Source organism: Danio rerio, chromosome 18 (assembly GCF_049306965.1).
Source record: "Danio rerio strain Tuebingen ecotype United States chromosome 18, GRCz12tu, whole genome shotgun sequence".
In the NCBI taxonomy this organism is placed as follows: Eukaryota; Metazoa; Chordata; class Actinopteri; order Cypriniformes; family Danionidae; genus Danio; species Danio rerio.
This window is the reverse complement of record NC_133193.1, coordinates 53,619,692-53,640,121: the sequence shown is the minus strand read 5'-3', so window position 1 is coordinate 53,640,121 and position 20,430 is coordinate 53,619,692. Positions and strand designations below refer to the sequence as shown.

At 37.6% G+C, this 20,430-nt stretch overlaps 1 protein-coding gene across 2 annotated transcripts in view; it reads left to right on the top strand.

The window, feature by feature from the left end:
• Positions 1-20,430, top strand: part of cd276 (CD276 molecule) — an 80,710-nt gene that overhangs the window by 8,933 nt on the left and 51,347 nt on the right. For both annotated transcript variants that reach the window (XM_021467709.3, NM_001080622.2), the window contains 2 exons: positions 12,642-12,989; positions 19,384-19,680. In XM_021467709.3, coding sequence (XP_021323384.1) covers positions 12,642-12,989; positions 19,384-19,680 — 645 coding nt within the window. The remainder of the gene's footprint in view (positions 1-12,641; positions 12,990-19,383; positions 19,681-20,430) is intronic.

The window sequence follows — 20,430 nt, the reverse complement described above, 5'->3', positions numbered from 1 at the left end:
TGTAGAGGGTGACACTGCGTCTCAGTTTTGTCGCACTGTTACCTCACAGCAAGAAGGTCGATGGTTTTAGTCCCTGCTGGGCCAGTTGGCTCTTCTGTGTGGAATTTGCATTAGGACTGGCAATTTGGCCCAAAATCAAAATCTAGATTAATTTAACGTTTTAATTTAATTGTGATTAATGAACAATGATTTTATTTATTTATTTTTCGTGCAGTTAAATATGCATTTTTTTGTCACAAGCTGCACTTGTTGCTCTGTTTTCTCAGTGTTTAGGTTGTCCATGCTAGACATTTTTTTCGGAATAACGTAACTGAGTGCAGTCATGTGACTTTACATGCTGATGGAGGGAGTTTGGTCAGGACACCGGGGTTACACCCCTACTCTTTATGAGAAGTGCCATGGGGTTATTAATGAGCACAGAGAGTCAGGAGCTCGGTTTAACATCTCATCTGAAAGACTGCGTTTCTGACAGTATAGTACTATACTGGGGCATTAGGACTCACACAGACTGCAGTTTGAGCGCCCCCTGCTGGCCTCACTAACACCACTGCCAACAGCAACCTAGTGTTCCCATGTGGTCCCCCATCCAGACACTGATCAGACTCGGCCCTGCTCAGCTTCAGTGGGAGATATGGCTGTGGCTAATACTAATTGTGATGTGTGTAAAAGATAACTGAGAAATAAAAAAATTAAAAAAGCACTTCAGTGGAGCAAGTTCATCAGGTTACAGACATCTATAATCGTGCATGACATTGACATGATCTGAAATGTGTCAGACGTGTGTGTGTGTGTGTTAAATCTGGTTTCATAGATGCTCTGCGTGAAAAGAAGATTTGATCCTTCCCATTAGCACTCCATCAGGGTCTTTATAGCAGATTTGCAGACGGCATGAAGGGATTCTTGCATGAATAAATGAAGATTGAATTTATAATCAGCTCTCTGATTGGTTCATAATAGCCACCTCTGCTGGTAAAACCTTAAAACTGTCCCTCTAGTGTATAACATGGTGAAGACGGGGTGTTTCTGTTATAAACTGATCTGTGAACTGTGAGATTATTCCTGACAGAACTGCAAACTTTGAGGGAAAAGAGCCAAGAAGGCAGAAATGTGGGCTTCCCCTCTGACTCTGATGTTGCTGCACAGTTAGCCTGTATGGGCTTGTGTGTGTGTGTGTGTTTGATTGTGTGTGTGTGTGTGTTTGCATGTATTTCTCTTTTGTGTGTTTGATTGCATATGTTTGCATGTGCTTGTGTATCTTCATGTGTGTGTTTGCACACGTGTGTGTCTGTTTGTGTGTTTGATTGCATTTGTGTATCTACATGTGTGTTTGCATGCATTTGCTTGCATGTGTTTGTGTGTATGTTTGTACGTGCATTTGTGTATGTTTTTGCTTGTGTGAGTGTGTGTTTGTGTGCTACCATGCATATGAACATTTATTTAAAAGTGTAGAAATACAGAATGTGTTGTGTAGAATCTTTTGATTTTTGTATTTAAGTGCGTGCGTGTGTGTGTTTTTTCATGTGGGGTTTTGTGTGTGTTTGTGTTTTGTTTAGGTGTGTGTGTTCTTTATTTAGCTGTTTGTTAGTTTTTATGTAGGTCTGTGTGTGCTTGTGTGTGTGTGTTTTAAGTGTTTGTTTTTGTTCGTTTTTTATTTAGGTGTGTGTGTGTTTAGCTGTTTTTGAGTTTTATTTAGGTGTGTGTGTTTATTTAGGTTTGTGTGTGTGTGTTTAGCTGTTTGTGAGTTTTTATTTAAGTGTGTGTGGGTGTGTGTGTTTTATTTAAGTGTGTGTGTGTGTGTGTGTGTTTTATTTAAGTGTGTGTCCGTGTGTGTGTGTGTGTTTCTTTATTTTTTGTTTTTGCATTTGTTCATTCTTTATTTAGGTGTGTGTGTGTTCTTTATTTGGGTCTCTGTGTGTGTGTGTGTGTGTGTGTGTGTGTGTGTGTGTTTGGGTGTGGTGTGCTGATCTGCAGCCACAGTTATGTCTGTGTTTTCCAGCTCTCTGTTTAATCCTAATTATGTCTAAAGCCCGCCTGCTCAGCACTGGAACTCTGTGTGTGTGTGTGTGTGTGTTGTGTGTTATTGCTGAGAGGATCTGGAAATACATAAGGAGCATCTAAAACACAATACGAGAAGTTTCCAGATGTTTACCTTTGGACAGACGAGCGTAACTCGATACAGCAGACAGGAATTTGCTCTGGGATGTATGAGCTCATATGCTTTCATGATGTTTCCTGCTGCCTTCATTTCTCTGGATTTTCACCTATTTGTGGTGTGTGTGTGCGTGTGTGTGTGTGCGCGTGTGTGTGCGTGTGTGTGCGTGTGCATGTGCGTGTGTGTGTGTGCGCGTGTGTGTTTGTAGATTGGCACATCAGGCCTCAGAAAGTGTTTTCTCCTAGTTTGCCCACAGGTGGCGCTGTCGACTGCAGTCTTACATGAGCTTTAGCCAGCGGATACATGTGAGAAAATAATACTAATTTTCCTTCTTTTCCAATGCACATTCTTAGAAACTGCTTTCACAAAATAATAATGTTTACCCCCCAAAATTATCAGCCTAAATGTAAGATTTATGTATTTGAATTGCAGGTAAAATGTGCATATATTGTTTTAATATAAACAAACTGATAAATATTTGAGTTTTTTCTATTGTATTCAGACTGAATAAAATAAAATGAATGGATAAATGATTATTTTCACTATAAATAGACTTAAGCTGAATTTAATCAATAATAAATCGATTTTAAAATTTAATTTTTTAAATGGGATCAAAAAGATGCAAATAATCATGCAATTATTTTAGAGCACAAGAAATAAATGCATATTATAAAAAAAGTGTAATAAGAAACAATATTTTTTGTGGTGTTTTTAAAACACTGACTTAATTAACAGATTAGTGTTCATACATCTACAGAATATATTTAATATAATGAACAGCAATTGTTTTTGTGGTCTTTATATTTAAATCCCATGTTCAGTATTCTGCTGCTTTGATCCTCTTATTTATTTATTTATTTATTTTTAGCAATTATAATAGTAATTTCTGGTAAAGTGTTTAATATCCTTTATTTTTCTCTCCGTCAGTTCTTGTCTGCATTTCTTGGGTATTTTCCACTCTCCATATCTCCATCTGAGCTTCATCTGCGTCAGCACTGAGCGCACAGAAAGAGAGAGCGCTGGCTGCTTATGAGATGATATTTACACACTGAATGTCATTATGATTTGACAATATCATCCTATCGGCACCAATAAAGCCCTTAGAGCTGAACTTAATCTGCTAGAAAGAGAGGAGAAAGGGAAGTTTGCAGCGCCTGACAACCAGAGGTGTTATTATGTTTTGACAATCCGCTGACATATCAGACCCATAAATCTTATTCAAATGGAAATCAATCTCTCACACACAGCCTGTGAAGGAGAGCCATGAATGCATGAGTGTGTGTGTGTGTGTGTGCGTGCGTGCTCCGCCATTACCCATGATGCACTGTGATGGTAATGTCACTGAGGTAACGCTCTGCCTCTCTGTCAGAGACTGATGTGTGGCCTTGCAAATTACTTCTTTTGTAGCGGCTGACAGTGAGAATTGGAAAATCCAAAGGAGATTTTAAGCGCTGCGAGTTCATCTGGAGTTTGGTTCTGTGTTTTAGAGCTCCGCCTGGGCTGAATGTCGTCACCCGCGTCTGGAAGGCTTGGTCTGGATCTGGCTCAGATTGTGTTGCTTGTTGAGGGAAAGGTGTGCAATTATGCTTCTCTGAGTGATCAGATGTCCAGTTTTACCCTGGCAGACGGTAGACTGAGCAAGAACAACCAGACTGAACAAATAACTCCTGAAGTACCTTAGCAACCATAAAGAACATCCTAGCAACCACTTAACATACACAAAAATAGCCTGACATCAAAAGAGAACATCCTAGCAACCACAGAGAACATCTTAGCAACCACAGAGAACATCATAGCAACCACTTAACACACACAAAAAAATAGCCTGACAACAAAAGAGAACATCCTAGCAACCACACAGAACATCATAGCAACCACTTAACATACACAAAACATAGATTGACAGAAAACATCCTAGCAACCACAGAGAACATCCTAGCAACCACAGAGAACATCCTAGCAACCACTTAACATACACAAAAAATGGCCTGAAAACCACTGACAACATCCTAACAACCACAGAGAACATCCTAGCAACCACCCAACATCCACATGAAATAGCCTAACAACCATAGAGAACATCCTAGCAACCACCTAACAACCACAGAGAACATCCTAGCAACCACTTAACAACATAAAAAAATATACATATATATATATATATATATATATATATATATATATATATATATATATATATATATATATATATATATACGCACACACAAACACAGGGGGAATTATTTCAATCGTCAACTGTATATGTGATGTCCTGCTACTGTGTGCTGTTGGAGTCACTAGAGGGCGATAATGCATCACTACTGTGCCTGCATGCTCATGATTCTCCATTACCGCTCTGTTCTTATATTCAGCATGGAGATTTCTGTATAGCCTTTATGAATGTTAGCCAGAAATAACCTTTACCACTTTAAATAGTGTGTGTGTGTGTGTGTGAATAATCTGAGTTGGGAGCTGAACTGATGGAGGTCTGATAAAGCCTGAGTCTCTTATCGAGCTCTTTAAAATGAACTTGCGTGTCTCTCCACAGGTAGATATTGAGCACTGTGTTTTTCAATGATATTGAGCGGTGTTATTTGAAGCTTTGTCTGTTTGTAAGTGTGTGTGTGTGTGTGTGTGTGTGTGTGTGTGTGCGTGTGTGTGTGTGTATGCTCTCCGTGTTCCTGCTTGTCTGTGTGTGCTTATTGGCCTTTGAGGAATGGCAGGGCTGATATTGGTCTGAAGAGTTTGTTGTATTAGCAGCCGACCCTCTGTTATTGAGCACCGCGCATTGAACCTTGATGCTGTACAGCTTGTATCATGAAAGACGGAGATAGTGAGCAGTGCAAAGAGAGTGAGAGAGATCAGAGGATGGGAAATAAGAACTGGCACTTTATTCTATTTTTATTTGTTGAAATGCACAAATAAAAAACTCTGAAGAGGTTACATGCAAATCTGTTTACGTCATGCTCATTGCATGCCTTACCCTCTTATTTGCAAAACGTCAGACTACCAATCCACTAGAGGGCGCTGGCAACTTTTTTGGCAATCTGAAATACATTACATATAGTTCGTTTTGTTGTACGTTTAAGATGAGAAATCTACTAAATGGCACTGTCTACATTTTTTTAAAAATTTAAAATACATAGGGTTTGTTTTGTTGTACGTTTTAGATGACTAATCCACTAGGGGCGCTGTCTACACTTTTGTGAATCTGAATTACTTGGCGTTTATTTTGTTGTATGTTTTAGATGACAAATCCACTAGATGGCACTGTTTACATTTTGGCGACTCCAATATGTTACTTAGGGTATGTTTTGTCGTAGGTTTCAGATAACAAATCCACTAAATGGCGCTCTCTACATTTTTGTGAATTTAAATACATAGGGTTTGTTTTGGTGTACGTTTTAGATGACTAATCTACTAGAGGGCGCTGTCTACATTTTGGCGACTCTAATATGCTACTTTAGGGCGTGTTTTGTTGTAGGTTTCAGATAACAAGTCCACTAATTGGCACTGTCTACATTTTTGTGAATCTGAATTACTTTACTTAGCGTTCATTTTGTTGTACGTTTTAGATGACAAATGCACTAGAGGGCGCTCGCTGCTTTTTTGATAATCTGAAATGCGTTACTTAGGGTTTGTTTATTTCAGATGACAAAGTAATTAGAGGGCGCCATCTCCATTTTTGTGAATTTAAAATACGTAGTTTGTTTTGTTGTACGTTTTCAGATGACAAAGCCACTAGAGGGTGCTGACTACATTTTTGCGAAACTAATATCTGTTACTTCAGGGCCGTTTACACAACATTTTCAGCCAAAATTGGAAAATACTGCAAAATACTGGCCTGCCATACGCAATACAGGATTATTGGCCATTTCTGTGGATATGTGTAATTTTTGGATTGCTTTGAAAATATTGTCCTGTAAACTTTTTAATAATACAAGGGGGTAACTTTTCAGCTTTTACATTACATTGCATTACGTTATTTTGTCAAATCTGAGGAGACGGATGGTGAGGAGCGCAGGATGGATGCCGTCCAGTCTGTCACTTACCATACACTCACAGCTGATCTGATCCAGTCTGAGGCAGACACAACCATATTCACTCTCCATGACTTTGTCAAAGTGAAATATTACATTCGCAAAGTATTTTTAGATGTCTAGACTCCAGCTAAAGTGAATTTAAATGTGCTATTGTCCAGAACTGTGGACTGATGTGCTCGATTCAGGAATATCTTATTATTTATGTTACATGTGAACTGCAATGTTCATAAAACACTGCAAAGTTAAAGGAAGAGCAAGTTGATGACAATAATCTCACATGCGACTCAAACTGTGCTCACATTTAAGATGCTTTTCTCAATTAAAAGTCATTATGAACAACAATTTTTAATCACATTTTTGTCCATCAGTTTTAAAACTAAATAATCTTACTGTCAACAATGTTTTGTTTTATTTTATTATTATTTGTTTAATGTTTGCGTCTGTAATTTTTGTTTTCAGTCTCCCCTGCTCAGTAAAAACAGTAATATTGCAAAATATTTATTTATTTTTATAATTTAATAGTACTGTTTTCTACGAACTATATACTAATATATAATAAGTTAAATTAAGAAATGACTGAAAAGTCTGACAGTATATAAAATAGTCAACATCAGTTTAAGTATAGTCAATTATCAAAGTCTAACGAGGGGTGGACATTTAATATTTAAGATGAATAATTTTACCCTGTGTCTTCTATTCGCCTTTAGCAGTCGTCTGTAATGCAAAGAATGTTGTGATTGGATGTGAAGCCTGCCAATCAGAATTTTGCAACCATCCCATTGGCTAGAATTCTGTCACATTTTAATGCATGGTTCATTCATTTATTTTCCTTCGGCTTAGTCTCTAATTCAGGAGTCGCCACAGCGGAATGAACTACCAACTTTATGCAGCGGATGCCCTTCCAACTGCAACCCAGTACTGGGAAACACCCATACACACTTATTTACACTCATGCACTACAGCCAGTTGATCAGTTCCCCTATAACGTATGTGTTTGGACTGTGGGGGAAACCAGAGCACCCGGTGGAAACCCACACCAGCACGAGGAGAACATGCAAACTCCACACAGAAACACCAACTGACCTAGCCGAGACTCAAACCAGCGACCTTCTTGCTGTGAGGCGACCCCCAGCAGGGTTTATATATTGAGCAAAAAACCTCGAAATCGTGTTAGCTCGCGCTGTGCCATTTTGCACACTCAGAATTGTGTCGCCAATATAACCCCATACAGGTGTGAATTCTGAGCGGAGAGACGGGAAAGACGGAGGGCTAATTTGAATTTGCATCCGGCACTTTGTGCTAATGGTGGCGGGCAGCGTTTGAGAGCGGAAACAGGAACCTGTGCCACCGCAATCAAATAAAGTCATTACAGCCCTTATAAATGCTGCCACACACCCTGCACTGGTTATTTACTGCTGCTGTTTCTCTCTCTGCACTCATGTACGCCCGAATCACACGCTTCCTCAATGCATTTCATGCACGCCGTTATGAAGGAGAGCTGCAATATTTTGGGGAAAACTGACATTGCAATTTTGTTTCTGCAGCATATTTGGGTGTTTCGAGGAGCTTCCCGCTCATATCTGCAAAGCGCTTTGAAGACATGCTTAATAAAACACACCAAATCAGTAATATTATTTGTTGTGATATGAATACACTTCCACTTGGTCACAGTTTAAGCTTTATTCATAATTAATTGATTGTTTTAGATTGATTGGGGTGGTTTTGTGTCTCGTATTTTGATCTGGATAAAATTTAACGGAACTAATTAAGCATGCATAAATATAGAATAAAGCAGAATAAAGATACAATCATTGTGTTCAATTAGTTTCTGAATGATTGTATGTGCATTTTACCTGCTCAAAACATGATGTTTTGCACCCAGAATTGTTAGTTTGTGCAACAAATAATTTTATGCACTCATGAATATTATACTTTGATATGCATAAAATATAATAAACAAACCAAGCATGCATAAATAACCAAGCAAAGATAAACTCTAAGATGAATAAAGTGTCTGAAAGACTTTATATTTTATAATGAATATATAATATGTATGAAAATATTTTTAACACATGCAAATCGAGTCATTTATGCACTCAAAACATGAACTATTACATGCAGAATTGTAAATGTGTGTGCATCAAGTCATTTTATACAATCCAAACTATCTTTTGCACACAAACCTTTTCAATGCACACCCAACAAGTCATTTTATGCACTCAAAATTTGATCTTTTGTGCACAGAATTGTTAGTTTGTGCAACAAATAATTTTTTGTGCACCCAAAAAAAAACATGAATATTGTATTTTGATCTGAATAAAATAAAATAAACGAATCAAGCATGCATAAATGCAACAAAGAGCAAAGATACAAGCAAAGATAGATCATTGTGTTCTGAAAGATTGTATATTTTGTAATAAATTTGTAATATATATGAATAAATTTTTAAAGCATGCAAAATTATTATTATTTGTGCAACAATTCATTTTATGTGCTCAAAACATGATCTTTTGCATGCAGAATTATTAATGCGCATACAGCAAGTCTTTTTATGTAGTCAAACCATGATCTTTGGCTCACAGAACTCTTAACACAGGTGCAACAATTCATTTTGTGTGTTCTAAACATGATCTTTTGCATGCAATTGTGTCACAAATTGGACCCCATACGCCTACACCTAATATCTTGATGTGGTCCTGCTTTTGGACTAAAAGCTGCTCCCAGATCAGTGTTTCTGAAGCTCCAGAACTCTTACATAACCCGTAATCCTGGCATTCAGCGCAGACATTCACATTTAAAGAGTGTGAGTGAGGATTTGAGGCTCTTTTCACTGCTCTCTCAGGCTTTTAGTTTGCAGCTATTGAACCAGCGGTCGCCTGCTATTTCTGCTGCCAGAGCGCATATTTTAATCTTTTAATTATTTTCTTAGTACCTTTGTCAGCTGATGAGATATATATATATATATATAGCATTTTAGGTTGAAGCAGGTTTCTGTCCAGTGTCAGCTGAAGTTTGCATGTGGAGGCTTGTAGATACACTGAAAATGCTGTCAGAGAGCCTCAAAGAATCATCAGGATGAATACCTTTGCCTGACATAATCCTCTTTTTTAATGTTAGTAATTAAATGGTAATTGCACATTTAATATTGTCATGGTTTTTGTAATTTTAAGGCATGCTGCTATCATATTGTCATACAGTAATTATTTCAGGGCACTTTTATTACTGTTGGTTTTGAAGTCATCCATTATTATCTCTCCATATTTTAGCAGAAATTAGGCATGTTTTATTTATTTGATTATTTTATTTTTTAAGATTAATCTAGATTATAGTTTCTCATTTGAATTCTGCCGAAGGCATTTAGAATATGTGTGCTACCCAAATAATAAGTCTTTAAGAGTGGGTTTCTCAAGCCAGGTGGCGCATTAGACCAGGGGCTTATCTCCTGTTCCCAAAATGCATCACAAACTGCTTGAGGAACTGTTCTACTCTGATAATTGGTGATGAAAATAAATGATGTTCAAGATGTGCTTGTGTTTACTAACTGTTTATTCAGGTAAACATCAATGTTGAACTGTAGGTCTACATAAGCCCCAAACAGCCGTTTTTGACCACTTTAATCAGACTAAAGTCATCACTGAACTGAACAGAAATGGAGTTAAGACATGTGGAGTCTGCAGATATTAGTGGAGTTACTGAAGTAAACACTGCGATCAAACTATTACCGTCATGTAGGACTTTTCAACATATTTTCCCACAAGATCCACACACACACACACACACACACACACACACACACACACACACACATTGTGAAATGCGGCAGTTTTTTTCTTTCCATTCGGCGTTCGTTATTAAATTCCACAACACTCTCACCCGTCTTCACTCCTTATCTGCGTCTAATACCCCAGTTTGTCACGGGGGCAGTAAAAGTGAAACTGCCGAACTGCAGTTAAAGTCACCCAAAACTACAGGAAACTCTTACATTACAGCACTTGACGTAAACACTTTCATTATCTTATGGTCTATTAATGCAGATAACTAGACTACAGTTGTTCATGTTAGCGTAGTCAGGAGTGTCTTTAAAGGAAGATTCAGAAGGGCGTCCTGCTGATTTGATTCTGAAAGGCATTTGTTTGTCAGATGACTTACAGGTCAGGTAAACATCCTCGCTAAAATATCAAGGTGAAAGTCATCATAGCTTGCGTAGAATAGACCCAGCACCCAACCCAACTCTGAGAATAGATTAACGGTCATATTTGTTTTATCGTGTGATTAGAGTGTTGTGTTAACGCAGCACGTTAACGCCGATAACGGCTCACCACTAAAATATATATATATATATATATACAATACCAAAACTCTTGTGGGTAATTACCAGTTGTAAGACCTATAAATAATAACTTGACTTCTAGCTGATCATTTGGAAAAGTGTCAGAAGGTGGATTTCTGTGATGAATCATCTGTTGAAAAGTCTGGTGAAGGAGAAATCATGGTTTGGTGTTCAGTCAGTATGGAAAGATCTGCAGAGTGGATGATCAACATCAACAGCCTGAGGTATCAAGACATCTGTGCTGCCCATTACATCACAAACCACAGGAGAGGGACAATTCTCCAGCAGGATAGCGCTCCTCATACTTCAGCCTCCACATTAAAGCAAAGAGGGTCAAGGATTGGCCAGCCCAGTCACCAGACATCAACATTGTTGAGCTGATGAAGGAGGAGGCGTTGAAGATGAACACAAAGACTCTTGATGAACTCTGGGAGTCCTGCTGAAGGCTTTCTTCACCATTCCAGATGACTTTATTAATCAGTGATTTGAGTCATGTCAGAGATGTATGGATGCAGTCCTCCAGGCTCACTGCAGCAGGACTTTATATTCTAGTATTTCTATTCTATATTCAGTTATTATCTGTGTTTCTAAAACTTGGACTTTTGTCAGGTAGTATATTTATGTAGTGTGTGTGTGTGTTTATTTTTGCATTGAAGGACTGTAATCTTTTTTTTTTTACTCTAATGACGTGGGACACCTTTCCCTACGTCATTGTCACACTTTTATGAGTTCTTTAGCACACACTCAGATGCACACACACACACACACACACCCCTCAGTGTGACAGCCGTGTCCCCTGTGTGGCAGCAGATTGAGGTTGAACTGAGCATCAGTAATGAGTGTGAGTGTGTGAGCAGCTCATCGAGGACAGACGCGTTCATGAAGTTTCCGTGACGTCAGACTCCTGTGGGCTCCTGCGTCCTGCTGCGCGCGTGCTGCCCGGGACACCACACAAACACACATGCATGCCATTACACAAATGGTGTTCATGTGTGATGTGGTGTGTGTGTGTGTGTGTGTGTGTGCATGCGGGACTATGAGTGTGTGCATTTGTTAGTCTGCAGCTGTTCACTCCTGCAGTTTTTGACTCTTCTGTAAGCAGACACACACACACACACACACACACACACACACACACACACACACACACACACACAGGCTGTCGGTGTGTTTTCAGGACTCTCAGCTCTGCTTCTGTGCTGTTCAGGGCAGAAAGAGCGATTAGCTGCCGCTCTCAGTAAACATGGACATGTTTATAACTCTCTCTTGTGCTGCAATGCATCAGCTCTCAAACACACTTAAAGAGGAGCATGAAGTGAATGGTTAAACACAGTGGGTAGCATGATCACCTCACAGCAAGAAGGTCGCTGGTTCTAGTCCCGGCTGGGTCAGTTGGTGTTTCTTTGTGGAGTTTGCATGTTCTCCCCGTGTTAGCGTGGGTTTCCTCTGGGTGCTCCCCACAGTGCAAACTCATGCGCTATAAGAGTGTGTATGGGTGTTTCCCAGTACTAGGTTGCAGCTAGAAGGGCATCTGCTGTGTTAAACTTATGCTGGAATAGTTGGCAGTTAATTCCGCTGTGGTGGCCCCTGATGAATAAGAGACACATTGTTAACATTATGCAGTTTTGAGTGTGCCTCACACAGGTGAGTGGGCTTGGCAAACCACCTGTAGAAATACACCCCATCTCTCTGACACTTTAATCGACACGTTCACCAGTTTTATGCGTTGGCACCGGACTCCATAAATAATAAATAAAAATAAATAAAAATTTTAATAGTATTTATACCATAGTGAAATCTTGAACCTGATTGGCCGATACGCATTCTTAAATTTCAGATAAACCCACTAAACTAAAGCAGACTAATGTCAGATAACACAAATACTCAACTTACTGTACATTTCAGAAATCAAAACTCAAAGCAGAAGAGAAATGTAGTAGTAGTAGATTTTTATTTACACTTTAGTAAAGTTCAGTCAGCCAATCAGCCAATCAGAATCAAGCGTTCACCATAGTATGAATAAAAATCTATATGTTTATCTGAAATTAAAGAATGTTCATCAGCCAATCAGAATCAAGCATTCAGTAAACCTCTCCTTGTGTGATTTCTCTTGCAGCTCTGGATGTGCGTGTCCCAGAATCCCCTGTGGTGGTTCTGTTTGGGTCGGATGCGCTGCTGAACTGCTCTTTTTCGGGTGTTTCTGCGTTCAATCTGTCGGATGTGAGTGTGTTCTGGCAGCTTTCGGACACTAAGCGCTCCGTCCACAGTTTCTGGAAGAGTCAGGATCAGCTGACGGATCAGGATGAGCGTTTCTCCGGCCGCACCACGCTGTTTTCGGATCAGCTGATGGTTGGAAATGCCTCGCTGCGCATTAGGAAAGTGCGCGTGGCAGATGAGGGAACGTACTCCTGCTTTGTTAGGGTGCAGTCGTATGGGAGCGCTGCCGTCATCATGCAGGTGGCAGGTGAGTATCAGAGAAATGCACTGCAAATCACACTACAAGCAGGTTGGGTTACGGTTTACGCTGTCAATGTAGTTGATCAATTTTTATTTTATTTTATTTTATTTTTTTAATTAATCAATTAATTTATTTATGATTGTTTATTTATATTTAATTATTTAATTCTATTTAATTATTTGCTTTCATGTCATTATAAAATTAATTTTTTAAGTAGATTTGGTTATTTATATTTAATTAAATTTTTGTATTTAATGATTTATTTCTATTTAATGATTTATTTTTATTTAATTATTATTATTTTATATTTAATTGTTTGTTTGTTAAAATATTTACTTTTGTGTAATTATTTAAATTTTATTATTATTTATATTTATATTTAATAGTTTGTTTATATTTAATTATTTACTTTTATGTAAATATTTTATTTTATTATTGTTGTTGTTATTGGTAATTTTATTTATATTTAATAGTTTGTTTATATTTAATTATTTACTTCAATGGAATTATTTTATTTTATTATTATTATGATTATTATTATCATCATCGTTGTTTATTTTATATTTTTATAAATTTGTTTTTATATTTAATTATTTCTATTTATTTATTATTTTTTATTATTGTTTTATTATAATTTTTATTATTATACATTTGATTCTTTTTAGATTTATTAATATTATTTTTTATAAATATTTAATTCTAATTTAATTTTAAATTAATTAATTTATTTTTAATTATTTATTTTTATGATTACATTTATTGTTATTTTTATTTTATTACTAATATTAATAATAAAAATAATATTTATAGTTATTATGGTTATTATTATTATTATTATTATTTATTTATTTATTATTTATTTATTCAAACTTTGAAGTGTATATATTGTGTTAATTTTGTCAATAATATAATATGATCTAATGTAATTTAATGATCAAGAAGCAGTTCTCATTATGATTATTTATCATTATTGAAAACAGTTGTGCTGCTTTATTATTAGCATTATTTATTTTTGAATAACTATTTGAGGTTTTGGTTGAGTATGAACTCTTTTTAACAGACTCAATTAAAACATGTCTTAATTTGCATTTAATGACAAAGTTTTTAACTATCCCTCCAAGAAACACAGAGAGATTTCTCCATCCAAACAGCAGACTAATTCAACAACAAAATGAAATGTGCTAATTAGAACAAAATTGCAGTTTTGCATTAAAATAAGAGACGAGTTGATATAATTATCAGTGATGATCGACATTTTGCCAGAAGTGCCGTCAATAGAGCTTATATTATATTGATCAGGAATCACTCCTGCAATCGACTCGACTGAATCTACTGCTGCTATAAAAACACACATCATCTATACGAGACGCAGCGGGATATTTCAAAATATTGCTGAGGATAAAGTTATTTGTTTGCTGTTCCACACTATTCATTCATATTGCCCCAAAAGAAATCAATTAAGTTAATTAGTTTTTACAAATCACCATAGCCTCACAGCAAGAAGGTCGCTGGTTCAAATCCCAGCTGGGTCAGTTGGTGTTTCTGTGTGGAGTTTGCATGTTCTCTCCGTGTTGGTGTGGGTTTCTTCCGGGTGCTCCGGTTTCCCCCACAATCCAAACACATGCGCTATAAGCAGGGCCAGACGGAATCTGCGGACGTTTTTTGCTATTTCTGCTGAGAATTTTGGTAAAAATCTGCGGATTTCTGCGGAGTTATTTTGGCAGTATCCAGCGGAGTGTCATAACTAAAACTTTAATATATGAAATAAAAAGTAATAAATTACAAAAAAAAAACAAAAATAAAAAAACTGAATAAATTCAGATTTACACATTTACTCAAGTAAATAAACAGAATTAATGATGGGCTAAAAATCTGCGGAAATCTGCAGAAATCTTCGGAATTCTGTGCGCGCAGATTCCGTGTAGGCCTAGCTATAGGAGAACTGATCAACTAAACTGGCCGTAGTGTGTGTGTGTGTGTGTGTGTGTGTGTGTGAGTGAATGAGTGTGTATGGGTGTTTCCCAGTACTGGGTTGCAGCTGGAAGGATAACCGCTGCGTAAAACAAATGCTGGAATAGTTGGCAGGTTAATTCACTGTGGCAACCTCTAAAATAGAGGCTCATTTTAAAATTGTATATATTTAACAAATATATAATATATATATATAATATATATATATTAATATCAATTAATGGAACATTTTTTGCAATGAATTAAAAGACTGAAACTTGTAATTTTGGCTATTATTACATGACATCAAGTTACATTTCTGTGGATGTATGGAATAAAATTGCTGTCATAAATATTTTGTGCGTAATAAAAATTAATGCATCTGTAATTATTCAAACCGTAAAGAAAAATGAAATGGACTTATAATGTTACGAGGGTACACTTGCAATATCTGCGATTGGAACAGAGATACGACATTTTAATTTACGATGGCTGTGCTTTACAAACACGAAATACAGTTTTACCACAGACACGACGACCTGATTATAAGTACGAATCAAAAAGCAACACTCCGCTCTCAAGTGAGAGCCATCGATCACATCGGTGTGATTGCGTGATGAGATCCTGAATCCTGACTGAAGGAAGCCTGACGAGTAAATATGGCTGGGCATTCAAGATTTTTGTTATTCCCTCTTTGAGAAATGTCCGTCATGAGCATAACAAAATTCTTACCTGAGACTGTGTGTGGGTACTCGAGTGCCCAGCCATGTGGTGATGTAATTTTGAGAGCGGAGTGTTACTGTTTTCATTTGTACTTACAATCGGGGCGTCATGTCCGTGGTAAAACTGTATTTGGTGTTTGTAAAGTTTGTAAAGTACACCCATCATAAATTGATCAGTCCTATACAAACAGAACAAAGACAATGTTGTATCTGTGTCTGTACTAATCGCAGATTTTTGGAATTGTACCCTCGTAAAATTCCATTTTATTTAACGTTTTTATAATCACACATGCATGAATTTTATTTAAGCACTAAATGTTTATGACAGCGCTTTTATTCCATATGGATGCAATTATTTGTTTGCTGTACACTGTAAAAATGCAGCGTTCCACATTATCTGTTCATATTCATGGTGTCCCAGCACACATCAATGAAGTTGATGATGTTAATTGGTTTTGACAAATTTAAGTGCATTGAACATGTAAAAATTAAGTTGTCATCCGAAAAAACAACTCATTTAATCCTTATAAGTAGTAATACACTCGTAAGTAATGCTCATACTCATGAATAGTCTAAACAAGCAGCAAATGCCATTTTTTGAGTGTATATAACCTTCATTCAGCTTAGTCCCTTTATCCATCAGGGGTCGCCACAGTGGAATGAACCACCAACTTATCTAGCATATGTTTTACGCAGCGGATGCCCTTCCAGCTGCAACTCACTGCTGGGAAACACCCATACACACTCATTCACACACACACACTAATACACTACGGCTAATTTAGTTACTCAGTTCCCCTATAGCGCATGTGTTTGGACTGTGGGGGAAACCGGAGCACCCGGAGGAAACCCACACCAACACGGGGAGAACATGCAAACTCCACACAGAAAATCCCAAAATATAGGAAACTGCTAATTTATTTGTTTACAGTGTACGGTGACTCCTTCATGCTGCACTTTACAGTAATGTGCGACTCTGTGCAGCACTTGTGCATGTCTGGGTGCTGCAGTATGATAGATATCCTTGCATATGTTGAATATTGCTCATGCGGAGACTCAATAATGAGCGAAATCATTTCCGTGGCTTTTCTGCATCAGCTGATCAATATAAGATATTATAGATTGATAGGATTTGTTGTGACTGATGCTCTCTGGAGGTCCAGCTCCACTGTAGCCCTTAGATGTGTTGTTATTATTATTATTTTTATAGCCGAGTGCACTTACCAGGGAACATCATTATTTATGATCTGTAGATGGCATTTTCCCATCGAACTCTCTCTCTCGGCTTCTGCTTTCTCTGGATACGCTGAATTAAGTGATATTAATGCGGTTCTGTCTGCTTCTGCGCGTCTAATGAAGATTAAATAAAAACAGCGCTGTCGTTTTCACTGTTTAACATTATAAGGCTTCATGTATATTAGCAGTGTTATTTCATATATTGTACAGTAACTGCTTCTTGTAGGAGATTTTTCAATTAGAGACGTTTCATCTGTTATCGTTATATCCTCATATCTTGTTTTATATGACGTTTACAGGGATAGCTCATCCCAAAATGAACATTCTGTCATCGGGAACGTCCTTGCAAACTTGCGTGACTTACTTTCTCTTTTTAAGGAAGGAAAATTAGTAGATGAACAGATTTGGTGGCTATTATATTTATTTATATACAGCTGAAGTCTGAATTGGGCAGCAGTGGGTAGCACAGTAGCCTCAAAGCAAGAAGGTCGCTGGTTCGAGCCCCGGCTGGGTCAGTTGGCATTTCTGTGTGGAGTTTGCATGTTCTCCCTGTATTCGCATGGGTTTTTTAATTGTCAACCTGAAGATCGCTAAAACTGAACTGTAAAAATACTTTGAAAGCAAATTACACCTAAGAAAGATGACCTTAATGCTTTTTGAAAAAGTTTTGTTCTAAAGTAATAGGGCATAGGGGAGATCACTGGGAATAGAACACAGCCAGAAACTCTGCTTCTAACTACAGCCCCAGAAGTGTAGTTGGAAGCATACAAGTTTGCCATGCAGTTTGTGAATTTGGATTTTGGAAACGGCAAATCAACAAACTATGTTTGTAATGACGCAACTTGCGACTTTAGTTGGCTAATTATGGTTTTCGGAAACGCACCCCTGGTTGGGTGAAGTGTATATCACGCCCTCTGGTGGATTTACAGGAGAAGAGGACACGCAAGAGAAATTTCATAAAGTGAACACAGCGACCTCTGGTGGATTTGCAAAAGCTGTAAGCAGACGTACCTAGGCATGGGCCGCTATAAGATTCTGACGGTATGATAACCTTGGCAGGGTTCAACGCTAAGGATTTTTTCTACAGTATTTTGAATAATGTGTCAAAAGCCAAACATAATTGTATTACATACACTTTTTATTCAGCATAACTTTACTTTAAATACAACTGACAATTAAAAAAAATACAATTGTGCTGTACTTGTAACTAAACTGTGTGTGTGTGTGTGTGTGTGTGTGTGTGTGTGTGCGTGTGTGTGTGTGTGTGTGTGTGTTTATACAACAGTTCTGTCTGGTTCTTGAATCTGATTGGCTGATAGCCGTGCAATATTTTGCCAGTAACATCACACAAAGGCCTCTTCTTCACCTCTATGTATTACTCCGCCCACATACAGCAAGCAACAAGCAGGCTACAGTTTGACAAATATTGCTGTTGTTGGACAACAAAATGTACCTTTGAGGCTTTTTTCGTGGAGAATGTAGTTGTTCAGATTGCAACTATGCAGTTTATTTGTAAGAATAGCGCCTATTTTAAAATATTTACAATCTCTGTGGACGGATGGCATTTCATGTCACGTTCAGCCTTATAATCTTAAAATGTGAGCAAAATTTGCTGTTTTATCATCACCTTAAGGGGGTCACACACCAGAAGCGCCGCTTCATATTACACTATAGAGAGTCATTCAAACACTAGCTCTACAGTGACGTTCGTGAATTAGTAATGACTTCTGCTGTTCTGAGGTCAGCTGCAGATGTGAATGAATGGCGAAAAAAAAGTAGTTCCTCATACAAAACAGTTTTGGACTCTCCGTGTTTGATTTTCTTTTTTATGTACAAGATCGTGCCGTCAAACTGTTGTATAAACGCAGTATTGGCCTGCGGTTTCGTACTAACGCACGCCTCCCACCAGTGCCACCAGTATATATATATATATTACACGTTACCGGTCAAAAGTTCAGGGTCAGTTTTATTAATTTTTTTCATGTTTTTTTTTTTAAGAAAATTATTCTGTTCATCAAGGCGACATTTATTAAATGTAAAAAAATATGTTAAATTGTTGATTGTTTATTAACATTTTAAATAATAGCCTTCTTATTGTTGGTAGTTTCAAATTAAATGATTACTCCAGTCATAATTGCTTTTATTACTATTTCCATTAATAATAATAATAATAATCATAATAACAACAACAACAACAATAATAATAATAATAATAATATTAAAAATAATAACAATGACGATAATATTAATAATAATAATAATAATATAATAATAATAATAATTAAAAAACTTGTGTATACCCTGGGAATGATATAAACAGATCATCTAAGCGGTATTAAAACATTTTCCAAGCCATTAAATCTTGAAACCAGTTACCCATTGATGTCTACACATACCTCCGGTTATGTACTTCACTGTCCTCATAACTGTAGATCTTGTAGATATCTGCAATGAACCTGGGTTTGTATTAATTGTTGTTAATGTGTGTGCAGCTCCGTTCTCCAAGCCGCTGGTGTCCTGGGACTCGGACTCCAGTCTGAAGCCGGGTGATGCGGTGTCCCTGAGCTGTGTGGCGTACGGCGGGTTCCCACAGGCGCAGCTGCAGTGGCAGGACGGATCCGGACACAACCTGACAGAGAACATCACTGTCTCCCAGCTGGCCAATGAGGAGGGGTTATTCAGCGTCAGGAGCGTCCTGAGCGTGCATCTGGAGCCCAACAGCACATACAGCTGCAGAATCACCAACCCACTGCTGGGGGACGAGAGCCAGGCCTCGGTCACCATTACCGGTTAGTGTGTGTGTGTGTGTGTGTGTGTGTACAGGTGGTTTACAGGGACACAAAGCTGTATAATGACATGGATAAGACTTAGTTGTACTCTATTAAGGTGGTTTACAGGGTAACACCTCGTGTCCCTTTAATTCAACATGTTTAAATCATACCAAACTAGGTCTTTTGACATTCAGATTTTGTTGGAGGGTTGGGTTTAGAAGTAGGGGAAAGGTAGGGGTATATTATAAGCGGTTTCTACTGTAATTACGCATATGACGTGTCCCTGTAAACAACAGGTGTCAAACTCAGTTCCTGGAGGGTCGCAGCTCTGCACATTTTAGCTTTAGTTTAGCCATAGTTAAACAAACTAATTGAGTCCTTTGGGCTTGATAAGGTTATGGATATATGGATATATGTATGTATCTGGCTTCGGATGGCCAGTGCGCCTTGGTCCCACATTCATTTCAAAGCAGTGCTACCCTTTACTAAAATATTGACGCATTCCTTCTAATAGACAACAACTGAGTAGGCAACATCTAATGTAAATATCTGTCAGCATGTTGAAGCATGGTTGAAACTAAACTGTCCAGGGTTTGACACCCCTGCTGTTAACCATACGAGGATGTGTCAGGGGTTAAATGACTTTAGATTTTTGGACTTGTATGTTATCGAAGTCGAGTTGACGTCGACTAGTCACTATTCATAAAACCGAAGATGCAAGAGTTTTGCAACATGCCACACTTTGCTATTTATTTATAGGAAATATAT